The sequence below is a fragment of the Gracilinanus agilis genome, chromosome 3 (genome assembly GCF_016433145.1).
Source record: "Gracilinanus agilis isolate LMUSP501 chromosome 3, AgileGrace, whole genome shotgun sequence".
NCBI classification, from domain to species: Eukaryota; Metazoa; Chordata; class Mammalia; order Didelphimorphia; family Didelphidae; genus Gracilinanus; species Gracilinanus agilis.
Window position 1 is genome coordinate 609,476,958 of NC_058132.1, and position 25,391 is coordinate 609,502,348.

Here is a 25,391-nt window from a genome sequence, read left to right on the forward strand (position 1 = left end):
AGGGTCTCTGTTGTCCTGTAGCTTCAAGTGCTAGTGCTTTTTTTCTGCCCTGTAACTGTGAACAAAGACCCTACTTATCTTGTTACCATAAACATTATTATCCACAGTAAAACTGTGACCCAGAGTCAGTGGAGTTGCTTATACATTCCAGTTGTACCTAGTGCTAGCAAGGGTCCCCTAAAATCACTTTCTCACCCCTTACCATCTTTGAGCTGAGATCTCCTAAAATTAATACTGATGAAACTCTTTTGGCCACCTCTGTGACCTACTACTTTGGCCACTGCCAGATGAATTCCAGGCTGGCCCTCACCTCAGTATCAAACCAACCTCTTTAATTATCTTAGCCTGGAAAAACATCTCACCCTGACCATTTGGGACTGTGCCACTACAAAATTTGATTTGAGATATTGTTTTAAAATTGTTTGGAGGGGAATGTTGGGAGAGTTTAGGGGAGTTTCTGTTTTTCATCAGTTAAGCTTTGCTTATTTTCATGGTGATCTTTTTGCAAATATTTATTATAAATACTGTAATACAAAATGATCAAATATCTGATCTCTTCCTTTTTGCCTTTAGAGGCATGACAAAACCTTATCTACCAGCTCCTTCTTTTGCTTGTCTAAGGAGAATTTTTGACTTTTTTTTTTCATTTAGCCAGAGCCTCCTTTTGCCTTTGCTTTTTATTTTTAGCAAGAATAAGATCAGGTTTCATCCATTATTATGTTGGTAATTAGAAAAGGATCTGAAATTTAAAGTACAAACAGTTAAGTTAATGTTTATAGGTAATATAAAATTATATTTCTTCAAACCCATTGTCTTTTTTTTTTTTTTGCTACTCTGCCACTTGCTGCAGAAACAAAGGAGACTAAGGACCACTTTGTATTTTTCTTTCTTTAATGGGTTACTATTGCAAAATAATTTGCCATCTAGTCATCGGCCTAGTAGTAGTGAACTGATGTATATTTACCTTGTCGGGCATGGATAGCAGTTGACATCTCTTCTTGGGACTTTGCTGTGATCTCTCTAGCACAGAAGAACATGTTAGAATTTTGCTTCACTTGGCAAAACCTTCGAGAAGACAGAGTTGTCTTTTTGGTCATAATGAGGCACTAGAGTAGGAGGCACTGAATGTATACTTAAAATGCACAATATAATTAGCTACTATTTTATTAGAATTTTTACTAAGTAGGAAATTATAATTCACATTTACATAAAATTTAAAATTTTAGAAGGTGTTTTTATTCCAACAAACTTTTAAAAAACATATATGCTTGTGCATCATATACTCATCAGTTGCTAGACAGAAGTGATTTATGAATGTACTTGAAAACATAAAACAGGTTTACTAGTAATTGGAAACCAATTTATACATCCTGTTTCTCATTGTATTAGATATGTTAAAGTCAATTTGGATGTCAAATTAATCACATCTGTGGAAAACCAAAAAAAAAAAAAGTAATAGAACCAGAGACTTTTCCCTTGGGATGAATATCCCAGGAGAAGGACATACACAAGTATCATCTCAGGGTTCTTGAATTTCTTTACCTATGCCTTTTGTACCTACTCTTTGGCACTACTTATAAGAGGGGTTTTGAAACATGTAATGATGATACTAGCAATAATAATAGTAACACTTATTTAATATTTAAGTTATTAGAAAGAACTTACTCTAAATATGTTATTGAATTCTTACAACCACCTTGTTATGAAAGTACTATCATCTCCATTTTATAGATGAGGAACCAGAGCTTTAGACAACTTAAATTAATTTTGCTGGTTCACAAAGCTAGGAAACATCTGAGCAAGCTCTGGTAGTCTTTATTGAAAGTCTGGCCCATTCTCCACTATGCTTTTAATCACTAATCATCAAGGATGTCAATATTAGAAACCACATCGAAGTTTATTCTTGGGTATATTTATCATTAATTTATTTGTTGGTAGCAAAACTGAAAATGACTTCTAGAAACTAAATCTGGCATTTGGTATCCTTGGAATTTTATCCTCTAGAAGTTTCCTAGAAGATTTTAAGTAGATATTAAATTGGGAAAGGGAAAAATATCAGTTATCCATTCATTACACCCAGTTGTCAGATATTTTCAGTTTACCTTGTCAAAGCTCTCTTGAAAGTTACAGACATCTTAAAACCATAGTGAATGATCACACATTTCCAAATATTCTTAATACATAATAAATATTTTGTCTGATTTCAGTACCTTCAAAAAGATTGAAAAAACATAAAGAAGGAAAAAATAGAAAATTTAGAACTATAAAATATATAATAATGAACAGGTAAATTCCTTCTTAATTGAATCCAAATAACTTAGAAGAAATAGCAAGGCCCACTTTTGTCTCTATAAAGCTCATAGTCTAGTTGAGGAAGTGAGAAAAACATGGAAGAAACCAGAGAATAAAGGAAATAAAGGACAATTTAGGATGAACTATAGTAAAGTATAGAAAAACTCAAAACAAGGTAATGATTTGCAAATGTGTGATTTATATTATTGGAAAGAATATTCATACTGATGAAATTTCTTAAAGTATTGACAGTAAGGCAGATGAAAACTCTGAAGATTTTGAGATGGAGGACTAACATAACCATACTTGTGTGTTAAGAAAGTTGGTTTTCCATTTTTTGAAGGATTAATTGGAGGTGAGGGAATAAATATAGGAAAACTTTTGAGGAAGTGATTTCATTAGTCCAGCAAGGTACTAATTGGGGTTGCCACTCTAGGAATAGAGGAGACATGAGAAATACCACAAAAGTAGAATCCACAGAACTTTGTAACTGATTGGGTGAGAGATAGAGTAAGAAGAATCACAGTAATAGCCATATTTTGATACCAGAGATTAGATGAGTGATAGTATCACTGACAGAAATATTTTTAAATTATTTTTATATATTTTAATTTATTAATAACTCCCAATTACACATAAATTTTTAATGATTATTTTTAAAATGGGTACTAAATTCTCTCCTTCACTCTTGCCATTCCCTTCCTCCATAAAGCAATATGCTACTTTATATTTGAATAAAATAAAATATTTAAATTTAAATAAATAAAAATTTGAATAAATGCTATACATTTGAAGTCATGCAAAATAGATTTCTATATTAGCTATGTTTCAAAAGAAAACAGATAAACAGTGAAAAGGAAGGAAGTAAAAAGTGTGCTTCAATTGGTCAGAATTCATCAGTTCTCTATGGAGGTAGATAGCATTTTTATCATGAGTCCTTTGGAATTGTCACTGAATTATTATTATTAAAGAAATATTAAAGTCAGAAGGAAGACTAGGTTTAGAAGAAAAAAATAAACTCAGTTTTGTACACAATTAAATTCGAGTCAATAAGTAGTTTATTAAGCTTCTACTATATGCCAGCCACTGTGCTAACTATAGTGGATATAAAGAAAGGCAAAAGACAGTTCCTGCCTTCAAGCAGCTACTTCTCTAATGGGGAGACGACATATAAAAAACGATATACAAATAAGCCATATACCAGATAAGCAGGGAATAATCAACAGAGGGAAAACCCTAGAATTAAGAAATATTGGGGAGTGGAGGGGTAGAGGAAACTTTAGTATAATAAACAAAAATTAAAAAGGGAGGGAATTGGAAAAAGTTGGGATTTTAACTAAAATTTATAGAAAGTCCCTGTTCCCAACTGATGGAGATGAGAAGGGAGAATGTTACAACCTTGGGAGAGCTAGTAAAAATACTTAGAGATGACATATGGAGTATCTGATATGTTGCGGAACATCAAGAAGCCAGTGTCACTAAGTCAGAGTATGTGGGATTGTAAAAAGGGTAAGAAAACTGGAAAAGGTAAGGAGACAAGTTATGAATGAATGCAAAACAGAGGATTTTATATTTGATCCTGGAGGTGATGGGGAACCACTGTGTTCTTCTAAGTGTGTGGGAGGGCAATGATGTGGTTGAACCTGTGATTTAGGAAAGTGACTGGTGGTTGAGTGGAGGACAGACTGGAGTCAGGGGAAATGGGAAGGGAGGTGAGCCAGCAGCAGACCGTGAGAAAATGAGGCCTGGCCCTAGATGGTGATAGTGCCCAAAGAGAGAAGGGGCTGTTTTGGATAGAGGTTGCAAAGGCAACTTCCCCTGGTTTATTTAGATGGAGTTTATATGTTGTAGGAAATTAGAGGCAGCCTGATGATGTTGGAAATACAATATTGCTGAGTGTAAATCTTAGCTCTGTCACCTAAAAACTGCCTGTGGGGCAACAGCTCAGTCTTTGTACTTCTCTGTCACTCATTTTTTTCTTCTATAAAATCCAGAGGCTGCTTAGATTACTTCTACTTTTCTTTCCTAAAGATTTGTAATTTTGTGAGTGACCAAAGGCTAGGAGGCTAGGTTAGAATCCAAGACAGAGGTCATGGGTGGAGCTTTAGACCTGAGTGTCATCTATGTAGAGTTAATAGTTAAATGAGATTGCCCAGGGAGAGGTTATAGGAGAGACATAAGAAGAAAACCACTGAAAAAAATATTTCAAGATGTTGGGAGGAAAATGAGGAAGCAATGAAAAAAGCAAATAAGAATCAATGAGCAATAAAAAGAAAGCCAGGAAAATGTGATATCTTTGGAGCTAAGGAAAGTGAAAGTAGCCATAAAAGAAGGAGTGAAGAGGATGAGGTGGTAGTTATCATTGTCTTATTTGGTGATTTGGAGGTCTCTAATTATCTTTAAGACAGAAGTTTATGTGGAGTGGCAGGAGTAGAAGTCAGAGATTAGATAATAAGAAATGGGGGTCTTTGCATATAAATACTTAATAAAATTAATTCTCATTTTTCCAAATTACATGTCTATACAATTTTTAATAATTATTTTCTGATTTTTGCAATCCATGTTCTCTCTATCCATCCCAACCCTTCTTCCTCCCCCAAAAAGCAGGTAACATCATATATGTTGTACATGTGTTATCATACAATGCATATTTCCATATCCATCATATTGTGAAAGAAGATACATGTTGCTTACACTAGGGATGAATACATGGAAGTAAAGAATGGTGTGCTTCAAAATGCATTAATACTCTGTCTTCTATAATGGTGAATAATCTTTTTTCATTAATTTCTTGGAGTTGTTCTGGATCCTTGCTTCACTAATAAATAGTTACGATATTCGCAGTTGATCATTGTACTTTATTGCTATTACTGTGTATAATGTTCTGGTTCTCTCACTTCACTTTGCATCACTACATATAAGTTTTTCTGAGTTTTTTTTTTCAGTCACCTCATTTGTCATTTCTTATGTTGAGATTTAGTATGTAAATACCCTTTTCAAGAAGTTTGACAGTAAATTAGAGGAGAAAGTTAAAGCTAATAGCTGGATGATCAAGGATTTTTTGTTTTTGTTTTTTAGAATTACAGTGGCCTGAATAGTTTTGTACTAAGATGGGAAAGAGTTGGTATAAAGGGAGAACTGGTAGAGAAACTAGAGGTAAAGCATAATCATTTTGGCAAGGGCCTGGAGATATTGGGAAGGAATCTTCTTAAATTGGGAATTGGTAATAGGGAGAAGTGGGGATATCTTCTATTATGTGGTCAGAAGAGAGGAGGAGAATATTCTGTGTTGTGAGGTGTGAGGAGGGTCTATTGACTGGACTGAAAATGATTGCCATCTTTTTAATGAAATAAAAAGATAAAATATTTTCCATAATATATGTATGCACAAAGAGCAGTGGAATTATGCTGAAAGAAAACAAAATTCCACAAGATTTGGAAGCTGGATGAGTAGAGGGATATTAAAAGAAGGGACAGCTAAGAGTTTCAAATGCCTTAAAGGATGATTGTTGAATTTGATTTGAACCTAGGACCTCCTGTCTCTAGGCCTGGTTCTCAATCCACTGAGCTAGCTACCTTCCCTGAGTTGAATCTTAAAGGATGAGACTCTTTGAAGCAGATATAAGGAGAAGTACATTCCAGGTATGGACCATTATAAAGACCCAGAAGTAGGAAATGGAACATCCTGTATGATGAAGAAATTAATTCTGTATCATTTTCTAATTGATTCTGTTCTGTAATTGTTCCTCTTCTCTATTACTGCAAAGATACATAGTCTATACTTGCCTGTCTGTTTAATCTCTTCAAAGGAGACAGAAAGTCTCCTGGTTTTGATCCCCTAAGCAAAGATTACAAGATGCATATGGGTCCCATAAAACAATAGTGCTTAGTTACTCACCCCATGTGAGTGCTAGCTGGCTTGCTTTAAAATAATCAGACATGTTATCTCCACCTCTATGATTCTGTTTAGCCTGAAACCAATCACATTGTCTTTTCTACCTACTCAACTATTTACTCCCTAAAACTATATTAAAGTTGGTGAGCCTTACCTTACAAGGATCTTTGGTCTCAGAGGGAGACCTTTAACCCATTTTATTGGTTACTGCTAGTATTGGTCATACTCAGGCCACTGTCTCTGTTTTACCTTAATTTTCAGACATAACAGTGAGGAACATAGAGGTCAATTGATTTGGATCTCAAAGTAAGTGAGACTAGAAAGATAGTTTGACATTGTTAGTATAGGGATTTAAAAACTAATCAAAAGATATATTTTATCATAGAGAAAATAGAAAGTCACAGTATTTGGTAGAGTAGTAGAGTTAAAATGGTCAGATATGCATTTAAGGAAAATTACTTTATTGACTGAACATAGGTTCAGGGAACCTAGGTGGCACAGTAGGTAAAACAGGGTCAGAAAGACATCTTCCTGAGTTTAAATTTCACTCAGATAGTTACTAGCTGTGTGGCTCCGGGCAAGTCACTTAACCCAGTTTGCCTTAGTTTCCTCATCTATACAGTGAGGTAGAGAAGGAAATAGCAATGGCTGAACAACAACAATCACAACAGCTTTGGTAGGTCTAGGTAGGATTGCTTGGAATATAGTGAGACTTGAGATAGACAAATTAGGAGGCAGTTTAATCCTTTTGGTAAGAGATGATGAAAGCCTGAACTGAGCTGGTAGCTATATGAGCATAGAGAAGTCATCAGATACAAGAGAGGAAGTGAAGAAAGAAATGACAAAATTTAGCAATTGATTGGAGAATATGTGGAATGAAGGAAATTGAGGAGGCCAGGATAATGCCAAGATTTAGGATTTGAGACAGTGGAAGATTAAAAGTGCCTTCAATAGAATTAGAGAAGAGAAAGTGAAAAGGAAAAGAATACACATTTATGAAATACCTAATATGTGCTAAGTACTGTGAGTGAGTTCAGATGAATTCAATTTTAGACATGTTGAATTAAGGTGTCTAGAATATTCTCTTTGAAATGTTCAGTAACCAACTGGTGATCTGCAACTCAGGTTTGGTGGAGAGACTGGGGCTAGATTTAGAGACAGGATTGTCAAAATATTTGAAAGAGAGGAGGATTTCAAATGCTTAGAAAATCTAAAAGACATAATTATCTCAAAAAGACTATTTTTTTTTATCCTGGGACTCCATTCTAGGAGCATACGGCCACAACCAGTAGGCAATGGGTCGCTCAGGGTCACCCAGCTGGGAAGTGTCTAAGCACGGATTTGAACCTAGGACCTTTTGTCTCTAGGCCTGGCTCTCAATTCACTGAGCTAGCCCAGCTGCCCCTACTTTAGGTTGCAGTTTCTTTAGCAGATGTAGTTTTTACAGGGTGGGGTTGCTAGCCCCACGCCCAACCCTCCTCCTTTTTCATCCGGGCTAGGGATCGTCCTTAGCCCAGGAGTGGTAAGGGTGGGCGATAGGGGTCAAGTGACTTGCCCAAGGTCACACAGCTGGAAGTGTCTGAGGCCGGACTTGAACCTAGGACCTCCAGTCTCTAGGCCTGGCTCTCAATCCACTGAGCCACCCAGGCCTAGAGACAGGAGGTCCTAGGTTCAAACCCAGCCTCAGCCACTTCCCAGCTGTGTGACCCTGGGCAAGTCACTTGACCCCCATTGCCCACCCTTACCAATCTTCCACTTATAAGACAATACACCGAAGTACAAGGGTTTAAAAAAAATAAAATAAGACAGGAATACAACAACAACAAAAATTAAAAAAAAAAGACTATTACTTAGTATTAATGGCTACTGCCTTACACAACCTTTTTTCCTGTATATATAAAATGTTTATGAAAATAAGCTACATGTGTATTATTAACAAGAGAAAACTTGCTAAAGTCATGAAAAGGAAAAGGAAAGAATGTATAAATAATATTCCCTCAAAAGATTACAAATTTATAGTCATAGAATTAGCTGCAAGGAGCAGAGTACAGTTTTCTAATATGCAACCATTGTTTCTTCCTTACAAAAACAAGCTAAAAACCCATCTGATTCTGTATGGTAAAGTCCTTTATAAGCCTACCTTCAGCAAGCTGCCTCTCATGAATACATTAAACTCATACAAGAGACCATAGAACATCTAATCATAGAGATACCTTTGTTCAATAATTCTCTGTTTATATCATGTAAAGCAGAAAATACGAAGACCTATGTTCTCTGAAAGTATGCAAGATCATTTTGGAAGATGTCCAACACTGAGACCAAAGGGAAGAGGGATTCCCTATGGAGAATGAAGTTCTTTAGAGCCTCCTGTACGTGGATCACATCAGGCTTTGTAACGTTATTATTAAATTCTAGAACTTTGTGCAACCCCCAAATAAGATTTATAATCATTCAAAAGAGAAAAAAAAAGAAGCAATTAAAGAATATACTTCATTTGGAATATGACATGCAATGAATAGATAATCTATAGAATTGGTAAAGGATATCATCAGAGTTTCTTTTTGTCTTTTTTTTTCTTTTAACCTTCCTTTTTATAATTTATATTTAGTATTGTTTCCAAGGCAGAAGAATGGTAAGGGCTAGGCAATGGGGGTTAAATGACTTGCCCACCAGGGTCACACAGCTAGGAAGTGTCTGAGCCCAAATGTGAACCTAGGATTTCCTTTCTCCAGGCCTGACCCAGAATTTCATAATGGAATAAGAAGTAGGTTGTTGTCTTGGATGTTGGATTTACAAAGAGCTCTCTGCAGAAGGAGCAGATGAGCTCTTCCTGGAAGTCTTGAATCAGCTCTGGACAAGAAGCTATGTTTCCTTGTTTCTTCTGAGATCTCTTCTTCACCTTTAGAACTTTACCTTTTCCTCTGCTTACAGCACATACAGGGAACTTCCAAGAACTCATTCTTTTACAAAAATTACTTAGGAAATAGGAAAGGAGGTTGGCAAAAACTATAGGTTAAGATTTCACAAGATAAGGTTAAGATTTTACAAGATAAGGATTAAATGAGCATGTGATTTAGACATAAAAGGCATTAGCATAAATATATTAGGGCGGATAGAAAAAATTGCCTATCAGATTTATGGATAAAATAAGAGAGAAGATCACTGGAAATAAAATGAATATTTTTGATTACAGGAAGAAAAAAAAATGCCCAAACAAAACCAAATCAGCCAAAATTAGAAAGAAAGCAGGAAAGTGGGGAAAATTTTACAGCAAATTTATCTGATAAAGGCTTCATTTTTCAAGTATAAAGGGAACTGAGCTAAATTTATCATAATAGGATCCATGCCATAGTTGATAATTAGTTAAAAGATATCAGCAGTGCCAAGACAAACCCAGGAACTACATGAGCATAATTATAAAATATTTTTACGCAAATAAATTCAGATATAAATAATTGGAGAAATAGTAATTGTTAATGAATGGGCAAAGTCAACATAATTAAAATGACATTCCTGCTACTTATTTAATGTCATCCTAATTAAATACCTAATTATTATTTAATGAGCTAGGAAAAAATAAAATTCTTTTAGAAGAAACAAAAAAATCAAGAATATAAAAAAATTGAAAAAAACATGTAAAGGGAAGAACTCTAGCAGCACCAGATTTTAAAATGTATTATAAAGCAGTAATAATCAAAATTATCTCCTAACTTGCTAAGAAATAGAAAGGTAGATTAGTGGAACAGGATAGACATACAACAACTAGTAGTAAAATATTATGGTAACCTTGTATTTGACAAAACCATAGCTCCATGTTTTTGAGATAAGAAATCACTAATTAATAAACATTTTGAGACAACTGGGAAGTAGTTTGGCAGAAATAAGGTATAGACCAATATCTTATACCAGTCACTAAAATGAGATAAAATAAGTACATGACATAAGACAATAATAAGTAAATTAGAAGAATAAGGAATATGTTACCTATCAGATTTATGTATAGGAGAGCAATATATGAATAAACCTTTTATACTAGTGATACCACTAAGTTCATACACCAAGGAGATCAGTGACAAAGAAATAGGGCCCATATTTACAAAAATATTTTTAACACCACCTCTTGCTATAGCAAATAATTGGAATGTAAAGGGTGCCCATCAAGTGAAGAGTGCTCAATAAATTATCACATATGCATGTAATGGAATATTATTGCATTATGAGAAAGAACAAAATGGATGATTATAGGGAAACATGGGAAGACTAGTATGAAGTGATAGAGAACAAAATGAACAGGACCCTGAGAACAATTTTTGCAATAATAAAACTGTAGCACTGTTAAAACAGCTTTGAAAGCTATGAGGACTCTGCTCAAAGCAGTGAACAATTGTGAATCCATAGGGCTGATGATTAAGCATGCTACTCATCTCCTGGCAGGTGATGGATGCAAAATGTAGAGTGAGAAATACTGTTTTGGGCAGGGTCAAGGTATGAATTCATTTTTCTTGATTATACTTATTCACAATGGATGATTTAAAAAGTTTTGAGATTTGGGAAAGAGAGGAAGTTGAATGGTAATAATAGCAAAAAAAAAGAAAGAAAAGAAAGAAAGGGTCATTGAAGAAATTAAAAACAGAGAAGAGAATGGAGAGATATATAGACAAGCTGGATAGTTTTAAAACATGGCAAATTTAATATATGCTTCAAAAAAGCAAGCTGAAATATAGATGAGATTTCATATATAACATTCTGTTCTACTTTTCACATGGGAATGTTCATGTTAATTGGCATTTGCCAAATATGGATTAATAAAAACAAAGAAGGAAAAAAAAGGATCGGTCACAGAAGGAGATGAAGGAAGACTGGTGTCAACAGAGCCAAGGGAAGAGAGAGTATTTGGGAGGGAGCCATCCATACTATCAAAAGTTGAAGACAGATCAAGGAGAATGAAATCTGAGAAAAGCCATTAGATTTAATTACAAGATTGCTATTTCTCAGCAGAGTGGTGAATTACGGAGGCAGATTTCTTTCTTTTACAGGGAAGTTTTTTTGGGATAAGGGAAAAGGTCTGTCATAAATTTCTTTCTAAAATGAAAAAAGACAGTTATAACTCCCAGTTGTTTCACTGCCAGTGCCACTTCCCAAGATAGAGAAGCTTAGTACAAGTACTAGGACTATCAGCTCACAGTTGCAAGGTAGTTAGTCTTTTTTTTCAAATTTGATTTTTATTTTTTCCCCAAGTACATATTGATATGATTTTTAGTAATTGTTTTCTGATACTGTGATCCATTTTCTCCTCCCCTTCAACTCTTCCCTGTCCCTAAGGAGGCAGGTAATATGATATAGGTTGTGCATGTGTTATCTACAATACCCATTCTTATGTTTGTCATATTGACAAAAAGACATATATTGCTTATACTAGAGAAAAATTCATGGAGAAAATAAAGTGAAGAACAATATGCTTCAATTGGCATTCAGACTTGAGTGTTCCTTCTCTGCCAGGATATTTGCTCTTTAAAAATTATGTCAGCAATTCAGAATTCAAAAGAATCAATATTTTTGTGGTGTAGTTCACAATTCATTGCCTAATGTGATAGAATGGATGTTTTTTGTTGTTCAGTTGTTTCAATCATTTCCAATTCTTCATGGCCTCATTTGGGTTTTTTTTTTTTTTTTTGGTACTGGGATACTGGAGTAGTTTTCCATTTTCTTCTGCAGCTTATTTTGAAGATGAGAAAGCTGAGGCAAACAGGGTCAATTGCCTTGCTCAGGCTCTCTTAGCTAATAAATGTCTGAGGCCACATTTGAACTCGGATCTTCCTGAGTCCAGGCCCAGCATTCCATATATTGTATCACCTTGCTGCCCAATGTGGCGGACAGAAGGCTAGAAATGGAGACAGGAAAATGTGTGTTTATATTTTGCTTCTGGAACTTAATTAGATAGTGATGAGGGACAAATACATAGATTCTCTGAAGCTGTTTTCATATCTTTAATAGCATTATTAGCAATAGCTACTCACAGAGTTGTAAGGCTCAAATAAAATAATGTATGTAAAAGGCTTTACAAATTTTAAAACTTTTATTTAATGTTGAAAGAGTTGAGGCCCCCATTAATAAAGTAATAAGGCAGTATAGAACCTTGCCATGGAAAAAAAGACCTGAGGTTTTTGTCTAGTTTGATTCTTTTGGGAGGGAAACATTGCAGGGACTAGGGTCATTGACTTGACCTACCTGATTGACCAGTGGTTTGAGCATTAGGGAAACCTGCTGATCTCTCTGTTTGGTCACTTTGAAGTTCAACTATTCACATTCTGCCTCAGCTGATATGTGGAGAGTTTTTGGTGTCTAAATCAGTATATAGGCCTGTCCAATGTGGCAAACTTTTATGTTATGTTAATCTGTAAAAATGTTCCATTTATTGAAGTGAGTTAAAAGTTGACTTCTTGATTAATTGTAAATTGTTGAAGAAGCTCTAAAATAATACAAGGTTATGAATTTTGAAACCTATTTTTCTACTAGCAGAAAATGATTATGTCATTATTTATACAATTATACTCACTTTAAAAATTATCAGCAGGCAAAAATTGGAACTTGCAAAGGAAACGAATTAGGAAATGATTCTTTAAATGGAAGCATCTCTTTGAATAGTAAGAACTCCAACTGAATTTTACAGTCGCTAATTGATTTTGGAGGGTATTTCAGGAGGAAAAATACCTTTTAAAAATTAAGATTAAATTAAAAATTAAAAATTAAAAAATACTCTTGTTAGGAGTAGTAAAGATCAAGAGAGCAGCAACTATGTTTAGTGGAATCAGGAAAAACTGAGTTCAAGTCCTACCTTTTAAACAATCATTGTGTGACCCAGGGCAATTCTTTTAACCTCTTAGTTCCCCTGTCAACTCTAGAAGAATTTGTAAATTGGGAAGGAAATAGTCTGAAATGAGTTTCAACTTTTTGGGTTTCCTACAAGGAAGAAAACTATCAATAGTACAAATTAAATGGGAATATTATCCAATGTAAAAATATATTTAATCATACCAGATTTTCAAAGAAAATATATATTGAATATACTCTTAATTTATCCCAGGAAAACTACATTTTGGTTTCTTTCTTGTCAACTTTCTAATATACCTTAGCATTTTAAAAGTTATTATCCTATGCTAAATTTAAAAAATTATACAATTTAATATAGCAGAGTATTTTCACATTTAGTTTAATGTTATCAGTATTCCTTTTTAATCTATTTTAGTTAAATATGTGGGGGAACTTAATTTTATTTTATAGTTTTCATGCAGTCTTATAGTTTGTTTCATCATAGATGGAATTTTTTCTCCCATTTGTCTATATTTTATATTCTTTTTGAAACTAATTTCTTAGCTGAATGGAAAGTACACTTTTTTTTTTTCTCTATTGCAACAAACAGCAGATATGTACCTTGAAATGCAGTCAAACACAGCAAAAATATTTTGGTAGGAAATGTAGAACTAGTTACCTCATTACTAATGTGCTTTTTTCCATATTGCCTGCATGCAAAATAACACTTGCTATCTCTTGTGTGGTGACCTTTGTATGGTTTATTTGTGATCCTGTGCAAAAAACCTATTTAGATGGAAATCACTGATTTAACTCAATTGCCCTTTAAAATGCAATTGGCCTTTTATTTTTCGTAGGTTGAAGTTACATTATGCATCATATGAGCCAACTATAAGGGTGTTGCATGACAGGCACCATATTTTACTGAGGCAGAAAATGCTTACCTCCTTGGAAAGAGACAAAGCAGTTGGGCAGGTAACGAGATGATTAGTCAAAGCTACCACAAAAAGATTCTCCTCTCCTCCCAAAACTTATTTCCATAGAATTTAGGGAAAAGAAAGCATTGCTGTATTCTCCAAGATATATTAAAATAATTTTTCCTATTAATTGTGCCTTTATTAAAAAAAGATTTGGAAGCATTCTTACCAATATCTTTTAGCCATTAAAATGTATAGTTCCATTAGCATTTATTATATTTCTTAGCCTATAAAAGCAGAATTTTTCAGGACTATGTATATGTTATTTCCTTGTTAATAATGAGGATTTGCATTGTATTGTACTTTGTGGTTACAAAGAGCATGAGAGATTTAGTATCTTGTTATAAATGTGATTCTTAGTCATCCCTGCTGATAGGTAGTTTAGTGTATTGTTCTTTAACCCATTCAAGACTCCTTTCAGACTCATTCTCTTCTAGTTTTCCACATAGAGTTAGGAGAAATATGAGAGAGGGAATGTGGGTTAGATCAAAAAAGGCAAAGATTAGAGGAGACTTCTGTGCCAGTGCCAGCCCTGCTATCTAGCTGTATATAACCTTAGGAAGTTAGTTTGGTTCAGCTAACATTTGCCAAGTGTCTGTGAAGTGCAAGCAAAATTCTAGAGATACAAAAGTGGAAAAAAAACAAAAACAAAAACCAAGGTTCTTGCCTTCAAGGGGCTTACAGTCTAATATTAATAGCAAAAAAATATGATAAATGGTAGAATGTAGTCAAAGGAGATATACTGACACTGCTCCAGGACAAAAAAAATGAGAAGGGAAAGAGTATTTTCTGTTTGAGGGATCAGGAAAGGTTTTATAATTAAGAAGGCAACTAAATTGAGCCTTGAAGAGACAAAATGATTTTGACAAGGTAAAATGAGACATGCTGCAGAGATTTACGGATTGCCGGGACAGAGAACATACTAGAAAGAAAATACTATGGATAGTTCATTTGGAGCTGGAGAGTAGATATAAAGCTTTAAGTTTCAGGTGAAAGACTGTTTTCTAGGCCAGTGATTCTCAAACAGTTTGGTCTTGGGACCCCTTTATATTCTTTTTTTATTTAACCATAGGATTTTAAAATTTTAGTATCAATACTGTGAATTGGTTCCAACACAAAAGAGTGATAAGGGGTAGGCAGTTGGAATCAAGTTACTTGCCCAGCATCACAAAGCTAAGAAGTGTCAAAGGCCCTCTTTATATTCTTAAAAATTATTGATGACCCCCCCAAAGGGGTTTCTTCATGTAGATTATATCTATTGATAATTACTATAATAGAAATTAGAAGTCTTACTATTGTTATAAAATTAGATTTGACCTCATAGATCCCCAAAAGAGTTTTGAGATCCTTCAAGGATCCATGGATCACAATTTGAAAATTGCTGCATAGGTAGTTGGTTTTTGAGCAGGAAAGTTACATTGTCAAACTTGTGAATTAGGCAAATTGACAGTTAATGGAGGAAGGATAGCCTGGAGAAAGGAGAAATTATAGATAAGGAGAATAGTTAAGAGGCAGATAAAACAGTCTAGGAAAAAAGTGATGAAGTCCTGAACCTAGGACAAGGGAATGTAGGGGATGTTTGTTATGAAGGTAGACGCACCAAAACTTTATTGACAGTGAAGAAAAGGAAAGAGTCAAAAGTGACCCTGAAGTCTCAAGCTGACTGTAATGATTCTGGCATAGTTAAAATTAACAGAAAAAGAAAATTGAAAGGAAGGTCAGGTTTAAGATGAGCAGGAGGATGTTATATTAGTTTTGGATATATGGAATAAACTGTTGGTAGGGCATTTTGGTAAAGATGTATAGAAGGCAGTTGGAAAGGTGATACTTACCTGGGGCAAGATGAAATGCTTCCCATATAGATTTGAGAGATATCTGCATAAAAGTGGCATAATTGAGGAATGGATGAGATCACCTAATTATTTAACTTCTATGTCTTAATTTCATAGTAAAATGGGAATAATAAGTATTATACCTACCTTATAGAGTTTCTGAGAAAAAAAAAGAGAAAACAAAGTTTTAAATAGAATTACATAAATATATTATTATGACTTTTGTTATAATTTTATTAAAATGATGTCATATTATTTCTACACTGAATAGACTGTCTAGTTCTAGCCCAATTCTAGAAGTTAAGGTCTGGACCACTGTAAGCTTCAAGCTTGGCACTTGTTCTTTGGTGAAGTGGGCCACAAAAGTTCCAAAAAAGAAATGCAGCACAATCCCAGAGATCAGAGTTTTGTGTGTTCTCTGCATTTGGACCTAGAATTTAGTCCAAGATTCATAGACTTGCCTTTGGTATGCCCTAAAAGAAGAGTAAGGCATCATATTAAGCCCCAATATATGTCTTTTATAAGCCCATGGTGTTTTATTTATTTATTTCTTCTGATTATAACAGACTCTCTATCTCTAGTTAAGACCTCTACTACTAAAATTGAGTAAATCACCATCATTATTTGTTCTTTATTTCATTTCAGTTTACATAATAAGAACTAATTTTGCTATTTAATTCTTGAGTGCATTAAATATTATGAATGTATTTTTTAAAAAATTAGCTATCAGGCATATGGAATAGAAAATATATTTAGAAACATGAAAAGTTTCTACTCTCCTCATCAGAAATGTATCACCCAGAAGGTATAAACCTTCAGCCCAGCCCCTCAAGCTCTAAAGTAACTGTTCCTAAGAAGATTTTGTCCTTGAGCTGAATAGCTCTTCTTTGTGTCCTGGCATAACTTAGATCCAGGGGCCCTGAAATTCTTCCCTTTCAGGAAAATCCTAGTTTGGCTTCAGCCGAAATGAAGGTTTTCACCATCTTTTCCCAGAGCCATGCTGGCAATACTACTATCTTCTTTTTTTATTCCCTCAATTTTTTTCTTCTGTTGGATCACATTCCTTAAATAATATTGGAAATCAATGGGAAAATATAATTAATTTTACAGACTTTTTCAGGAATATATTTATTTTACTCACTTATATACACTTGCATTGTTTATGGACCTGAAAGTAAAAATGGACATTACTCTCATCTATCAGTGATAAAATTTGTGATTATATATGCTTCAAAGAGTAGAGGCATAAAAAGTCAAGATAACTGATAATCCAACAGTTAATATATTTTTTCTTTTAAACATACCTTTGTACTTTTAAATAGAGCAAAGTTTTGAGTCTCAAAATTTATTCTTAACAAAGTTAAGAAATTGAATTTGTATTATAAAAATTTAAAAAGATCAAGGAATCAATTCCTTTTCCACAACCCTATTTTCTCCATGGAACATCAGACATATTGGGAACAAATAATTCCTTTTTAGGACTGTTAGCACCAATTTGAACAAACTTCTTTCATAACTCCCCTTGAAGTAGGAAATAGTGAAGTCTTTGAATTTCTAAGGCTGTTCATTATCAGCATGTAAAAAATAGCATGTAAATTAGGAAAATATTTAAGCATAGTATATACAATAGCATATACTGTCAATTATAAGAAAGATTTGCTATATTCTTACAGATAAATTGTAGTGTTGATAACTGAACTCTAATAATTGAAGTTTAATCAGAACTTTAAATTAACATTCCTTTTGTTTCTAATGACAGAAAAATTTGACTTTAGAAATGGATTTTAGATTTCAGATGAGCAATGAATTCCTGTTCTATGACTCAATAAAGATCTGATGAAATCTACTTGAATTCCAAAGATAGCTTAGTTGTTGTTGTTTTAAAGGACATTTCATGAAAATGAATCTGTCTCTTACATTTAATGAGATGATCATCACAAATAAAGAAAAAAAGGTTGCTAAATGGCTAATAGGTTAGAAGTGGACAGAATAAAAAAAATTAAAGTGTTATTTTGGAATAGTTATTCATGTATATTAGAAGAATATAATTTTTAAAGACTGAGTTTATTACAGAAAAACTTAAGTGTAATTTTGTGGTGGGCCAATCTCTATTCCATCAACCAACACAACTTTTCCTTAATATAAAATATATTTAATCCTATAGAGAGCCTTTGTTAGCAGAGCATCTAAGCCCTTGAATAGTAATACTTGCTTCCTTGATTGTAGATATGACAATTTGAAATCAGAAGAAATATCTCACAGAACAAAGTAGTATATTATGAATGTCCAGCAGTGTGATATAATGGAAAGAACCCTGCGTTTGGAGTCAAAATACCTTAATTGAAATTTTGGCTGGCAGTGTCTAGTCACATGATGGGGAGAATGTCACTTATCCTTGCTGAGTATCAGTTTCCTTATTTATGAAAAAGAGAAAATCACTCTAGTACTACCTAGCTTGCAGGGAGGTTATGAGGATTAAATGTGATAGTGTTTTACTTTATAAACCTTAAAGCATGAGATGAAGACAAGCTGTTAATAAAACTAAAAAAGTTTTTGATTCATAAAATCATATAAATGGTTTTTAGTTCAGGTACTTTTATAAAGGGTTCATTTTTCAAGGCTTTAGGGAATTGATCCAAGGTAAATAATTATCTTTTTGTCTGATATCACCCAGAGATGACCTTGTTTTCTCAAAAATTTTAACATATAAGTATTAACCCTGGCAGGCTCTTATCAAATTAAAATCTCAACTTTGAGAATGGATCAGTTATGTCATCCGAATTTTGCCCAGGAGGTGATAGATAATTCAACTCTATCAACTCTCTTAGATCAAATACTGTGTTGTAGGGAATTGTGACAAATCTGTGGAAGGATGACCCATGTTAATAGATCCTTGAAGTTCTAAAGTAGATAAGCATTATAATTCATTTGGATTCTTTATGATTAGGTTAAGCCTATTTAAGTCATGTGTTAAATTTTGTTAACAATACAAGAAACACTAACTTATGATATCTCTTTTATTCTTTAGATTACAGGACTTCAGACAACCTTAAGGAATTTGGAAACAGGACATACTCTCCAGGTTCCTGAGATTAGAGGTAAAAACAAAATTTGTAAACATATCCTCAAACTGAAGTATCTTTCTTGTTTTTAAACCGATAAAAGTTTACATGATAAAAATATTTTTCATGGCATAAACATTTCAGTGGCTATATGAAAATGAGAGCTAAGTAAGAAAATTTAGAGAAAGGTGGCTATAATTAAGTCATTGGAGAGAAAAAGGAATATGGTTCAAAAGAGAGATAGCATGTTCTAAAATGTAAAAGCCCAGAAAAAGAGAAAATATTAAAAAAGCAAACAAACAACTTAAGGACTATAAAAGGACATTTCCTAGGAACTGTGTATGAATATGAACTGAAAAATGGAAGAAAGATATAAAACTAAAAAAAGTATACAATAGAATGGCATAAATCTGTAAGAAGCGTGTCAGGAATGTTAAAGCTGAAAATCATCTCAGGCCTCTCCTCAAATTCTAAGGACAACAACAAAAAAATACATTTTAAAATTCTTTAAAATTTGGGGAGATTTCTGTACTAGATAAGAGGCTGTATTTAAATCAACTCCTTGTTCTTTCCAATTCTAAAGTTCAGTAATTCCATAAATTGTTTCATTACAGTAATTAAAATGACATGATGGTGTATTAATTTAATGACTCCTTTTGTGAAATTGACTTTAAAAAATTGCCAATTTTACAATCATACATTAACTCCAATCATGTGCTGTTTTGATATTCAGAACTAATAACGTTATGCTTACTTTTAGGAAATTTAAAGGGGCTTAACTTTTTATCTACTGGGAACAATTCAGTGTTACTCATATCATGAAGTTAACTATTAACTAAGTCTTTAGTCAACCTCTTTCTTTTGAGGGATCCATCATCATTCTAGGCAACCTTAACAAACTTGTAGTTATCCTTGACTCTCTTTATTTTACTCCTCCTCATATTTTACTAATTACTAAGTCTTGCCTTGTTGTCCTCCCTCAGTATCTCTTCCTTTCTTTCCATTTACATAGTTCCTACTCTAATTGTAGCACTTACCACCTGGGCACCTGATGTTCAATTTAATTTAATAAGCCTTCTTTGTAAACCAGCTATGGCGCTAGGTTCTAATATTATAGAGACAGAGGGATCCCTTTAAAAAGCTTACATTTTACTGCAGGGAAAGAACATGTACATGTTAGAAGTAAATACAAATTATATAAAAATATTATTTTTGTGGGGAGAGCGCAAGTTGAATATGAAGAGCAGTTTGTTAACAGTAGTTTCTGGGCCACAATAAGAGAATGAGATAATGAAAGCAGAGTAATGGAATTGATAAATGTATGGGAATGAGGAAGGGAAGTGAGGGAGGAAAAAAGGAAAAGAAGAGTTATAACCTAGATAGTCAACCACTCAGAATAACGAAATTTCTGAATCAAGCTATATAACAATAGATTGGAATACCCTCTTCAGTAAAGAAGATAAAGGTAATTTGATTATTAATCTCTGAGAAAAAAGTACTTTTTGAAGCTAGTAGAGCAGAAGTTCCATCCATGGTCCTGCATAACAGTCAGGTATGGTGGGAGTTTTAGGGTTATGCAGATTAAAAGGGATGAGACATGATTTTATGGTTATCACTGTCACCCAGCTTGACTTTACCCAAGGTCTTATGTGAGTATGTAATGGATAATGGAAATTTCAGAAGAGTTTTTTTAGCATGGTACTTTGTGTGTAATAAGCACTTCATAGATGTTAATATTAAGTTTTCCTTTTTAAAATATAAATAGTAAATTTGCTATATACAAAGTTGTAGTTTCATTTTTTTATAGTTGTTCATTAATCACTTTTTCATTATCTGAATTTTTCCCTAAGAATTCCACATGTGTATATTTATACCATTTATACTATTTTACAACCTTAACTTGGTGCTTATTGACTCTTGGCTATCATTTTAGTAATTTTATTTTTATTAATTTGATGTAATGAATCCATTAGCAATTATTCTAGATTTTTTCCACAATCCCTTAAATCCTTTAATCTTAATGTCCCTTCTCCTAGCTTTGCCTACTCAATCCATCCTTTCCTAAATTATGGAGGTGCTCTAGGATGATTTTATCTTATATACCCTCATCTTCACAGCAACAAATCTTTGTATCTTTCCTTTCATTCTTCCTGCCATTCTCAGAGACTTTTCCATCTCTTTTCTGAACTCACCCACCTACCTTCAGGTTTGACTACATCTTCTCTATCACTGAATAAAAAGGGGAGAAATCTCAAGAAGTTACTGAGTCTTTCTATCTCATGTTCTTGTATAGAAAATGAGGGGTTGTGCATTTGTCGCCCCTTTTTGTTCGAACATTCTATGATTCTGGGCTTCCTTAATGAGGTCATAGAAGAAACAAGCAAGCTTGATTTAAACATCAGCCTTTTCAAACTTCTTTGTGTCAGCAAGAATTGCTTGAGGGAAGATTTCTGTCTTTCCCTCAGAGCTCCTCTATGGAGCTTCCATGTCCAATTCTTTTTCTCTCATGTCTTTGACATGTCTTTCTAGCCTCTAGATATACATCATCAGCCACCACAGTGTGAGCATGCACAACTGTCTTATTGGACTATGTCTAACTGAAGAGCCAGAGGTAGGAATTAATTGATTGAGAGCACCTGGTTAAGAACTATATTTTTTCATTATTTATAATTTATGATATATTCTGTCTTTTAATGATTGGTTTGTACAGAAGAGGATTTCTTTTTTATATTTAAAATTTCCTTGAATTTAGGGAATAGAGTTTTCATAATTATTGAAGAAAGATTGCTTTGTGGACCTTTGTGTTTGATTCTATCTCTACAATATATTTTGCATTCTTCCCTTTCTCCCTACCTTATATGGCTATCATCCCAGTTCAGGAGCTTATTAGCTCTTTTTTCCCTTTTGATCCCTGATAATATTTTTTATTCTACAAAAATGATACAATGAATACAAATAATTAATCTTTGGGGTCTAAAACTTAAAGTTGGCATCCACCAACATATTGGGAAAATAAGATCAATTTACAATATAGAGTCCCTAATGAATATACTATTTTCTTCCTAAATGATTAATTTACTAAATAACTGTGGTTGTATTTAATACAGCATCTTGGAGGATAATACCATTAGAGGAGGTATATCGTATGTAGAAAATGCTTTCAGGCATTCCACCCTATTAAACTTAACCTGCTGTTAAGTGAATTGTATTAATAGGACCATCTCTTGCTAGAGCACCTGCCACTAGGACACTTTCAGTGTACTTTAGACTTGATCTTATAGCAGGTACGTGAGTTAAGTAGAAAGAAGATGTCTTAATTTTATATATTATAAGACTAAATCTCCTTTTTATATATTAATAGAATTTATTTACATACAAGTGTCTCATCCCTTGCCTCCCCTCCCTGCATCATAGAAGGCATCATCCAGAAGACAGATATGTAGATGTAGATTATATCTTTCATGTTTCCATTTTTTTAGTTCATTCTCTGAAGGCTACATTGAAAAGTTTGCACATTAGCTCTTGCCCAGACAATTATAACTATTTGCATTTCTTTCTTCAATCTGTCCTCCGTGTAGCTGCCAAAACAGTCTTCCTGCAGCATAAATTGGACCATTACTTTCAGACTCAAGTACCATTAGAGGTTCGCTCATGCTCCCTCGTGAGAAAATGCAAACTCTTTAGAGTAATACTAAAATCCCTTAATACTCTGATCTAGTCTTCCTTATTTCACATGGCATATTTTCTAGACCAGCCAAACAGGACTGCTTGCTAGGCCACTACCTGAGCTTGGCTATCATCATGCATACCTACTAGGAGTGCGTTCTTTCCTCGTCTCCACCACTTAGAGGCTCCCATCCCAGCTTGACTCTTGTACCATGTCCTCTAGGAATGTCTTCCTAACCCCATGGTTGTCAGAGTTCTCTCCTCAAATGATCATATAGAACATATATGTATATATATGTATGTATTTTGTGTATATATACACATATATACTTTATTAAAACATATCTTACATAAATGTATTCATTTACATATAAATATACTTTACATATAGGCAGCTAGTTGGGATAGTGAATAGAGCACTGGAAGAAATGAATTCAAATCCAGCTTCAAACATTTACCATCTGGGTGACCCTGGACAAGTCACTTCAGCATTGCTTGCCTCAGTTTCCTCATCTAGGATATGAAGACAATCATAGCGCCAACCTTGCAGGGTTGTTGTGAGGATCAAATGAGATAATACGTACAAAGTACCTAGCGCCAGGCTTAGCACACAAATAAATGTGCTTGTTTCTAAGTGTTATATGTAATTGCTATTATTCCATGTCAGTCCTGGAATTCCAGGGACCATTCTGTTTCTTGAGAGAGTCTCAGTAGAGGCTGCTCATTCTTTCTGCCACCTCATCAACGACACATCCCAGTGAGGAGCACATAGACACACTCATTTTTTAAAATCATGGCTTCTTCTAATATATAATTATTCTGCTATCATTCAATGACCCAAATCACCATCCAATCCTATGTGTTCTACTAGCCTGTAGGGCACCTTCTGAACTTACTCAGTGACTTCAGAAACTGGCTAACAGTTTCCCATCCTTAGCCAGGCTCTCATCTTCAGCTATTTGTGGCTGGATCTATGAATACCTTACTTTCATCTATAATAGCCCTACCTCTCATTTCTTAAAATGAAACATTCTCTGACCACCATTGCACTTCTATTTTTCTTTTCATAATGAACCTTTCTGTCCTTCTCGTGACCTCCTATCTTTCAATTTCTTTTTCATTCTTTCAGTCTGTCACTCCTACTTGAGTTTTGTTTTTCCAAGCTCAGCTCTGACCACATGTTCTGTTATTTCAGTAAGATATTGAATATCAACCAAAATCTCCTATGCCATTGTATTTCTACCCTCAGCTTCTATACCATATAACTCCTTACCAACTCTTTTTTCTCTTTTTGCCTATTGAGAATTGTTAAAGTAATTCCTTATTTCCTTTTTTTAGATGGTTCCCAAACTCATAAATTAGGCTAGGTCTTATGGATACCTTTTAATCTAGATTTTACTAATTTGATAATATATCTGTCATTATTCTTGTGAAAGAGATAGATATAAACTAAATGATATTATAATTAAATAGTTCAGTGAGTTGGTTGTTGTCCGTCATACTTGAAGAGGATCAAAATAACCTCACTGGTGATGTCTTTTGGCTCACATATAAATTGGATTTAAGTGGCACAGAATTGGACAAAGCTATCAGCTTCATTGTGCTTTCTACAGTCATCCAAGTTCAGTGGCAAGAAAAAAGTTGAGATGACTGGTGATGGCTCAGGATGAAGTGGATGCTCTTTGCTTCTTTGATGTCTAACCAAGCTCTAGATTCAGGGAAGACTAGGAGCTCTGGTATGAGGACTTACCCAGTCTCTTTCAGAGATGCTTTCCTCCTTTGCTGTCTACTTGCCACCCAGCTCTCACCTGTGTCTCGCAGAAGCTGTAGCATGGACAGTGGCTGAACGCTGGTAAACCCCCTCAGAAGGCAGACTAAATCAGGCTGGGGGTAACCCACATGCCTTAAACCCATCAGTGAGTCAATGGAGTATCTACCCCAGGCATGTGAAGACTTCCTTCAGCAAAAAGGGGGGATGAGAATAATTTGTTCCACTGGCTATGAAAGTTCAGCCCTGGTTGGATGAAAGAGGACTTGTTATGGCTTCCATTAGTGTGGTAAGAGGTCTCAAGAGGTTTTTCCCTGTTATGTTTGCTGGTCATTTTGGTCAGTGATATAGATAAAGGTTTAGATGTTATACTCATAGAATTTATAGGTAAAATAAGTTGTTGGGAGAGCAAACACTATGGGTGATGATCAGGATCCAAGAATATCTTGAAATGTTAGTATATATTACTAAATGTAATAAGAAGAAATTCAAAAGAGTAATATAAGGTCATAGGATCACAGATCTCAAACTGTAAGGGACTCCAGAGGCCATGTAATCCAGCCTCAACTCTCCAAGGGTCACAGAAATAGCAAATATCAGAAGCAGGATTTAAGTCGTGGAGGGAGGAAGGAGGCAATAAGTTGGGGTGGAGATGTTTAAATTTGGGCATTTTACATTTCTTTTGGACTATTGCAATTCTGCTTTTTCATAGAGCATAGCACATTTTTGATTTGGGCAAGCCATGCCAGTCAGTCCTGTGCCAGGGTCTCCCATGTCTCACAGCTGATACAAAAATTCCTTAGGAAGACCTTTTAAGTGTTGTATCACTTCTTCTGACCTAATATGCATTGATAGATTGACTCCCAAGTATTTGATGCATTTTGTATGTTATTATCTTATGATTACTTCATGAATTTTGTTATAATTACTTTAAAATGCTATTGATATTTGAGGATTTATTTTATATCTTGTAACTTTGCTGGTTATTACTTAACTTTAAATAATTTCTTTGATAATTCACTTGATATTTTTTTAAAACCTTTACCTTCCATCTTGGAGTCAATACTGTATATTGACTATGCCATGTAAA

The 25,391-nt window shown here is 34.1% G+C and overlaps 1 protein-coding gene across 1 annotated transcript in view; it reads left to right on the top strand.

Annotated features, from left to right (window-relative positions):
- SPAG16 (sperm associated antigen 16) overlaps window positions 1–25,391 on the top strand; it is a 1,250,545-nt gene that overhangs the window by 63,635 nt on the left and 1,161,519 nt on the right. Inside the window, exons 7-8 of the mRNA XM_044667518.1 lie at window positions 13,854–13,971; window positions 18,834–18,903. Coding sequence (XP_044523453.1) covers window positions 13,854–13,971; window positions 18,834–18,903 — 188 coding nt within the window. The remainder of the gene's footprint in view (window positions 1–13,853; window positions 13,972–18,833; window positions 18,904–25,391) is intronic.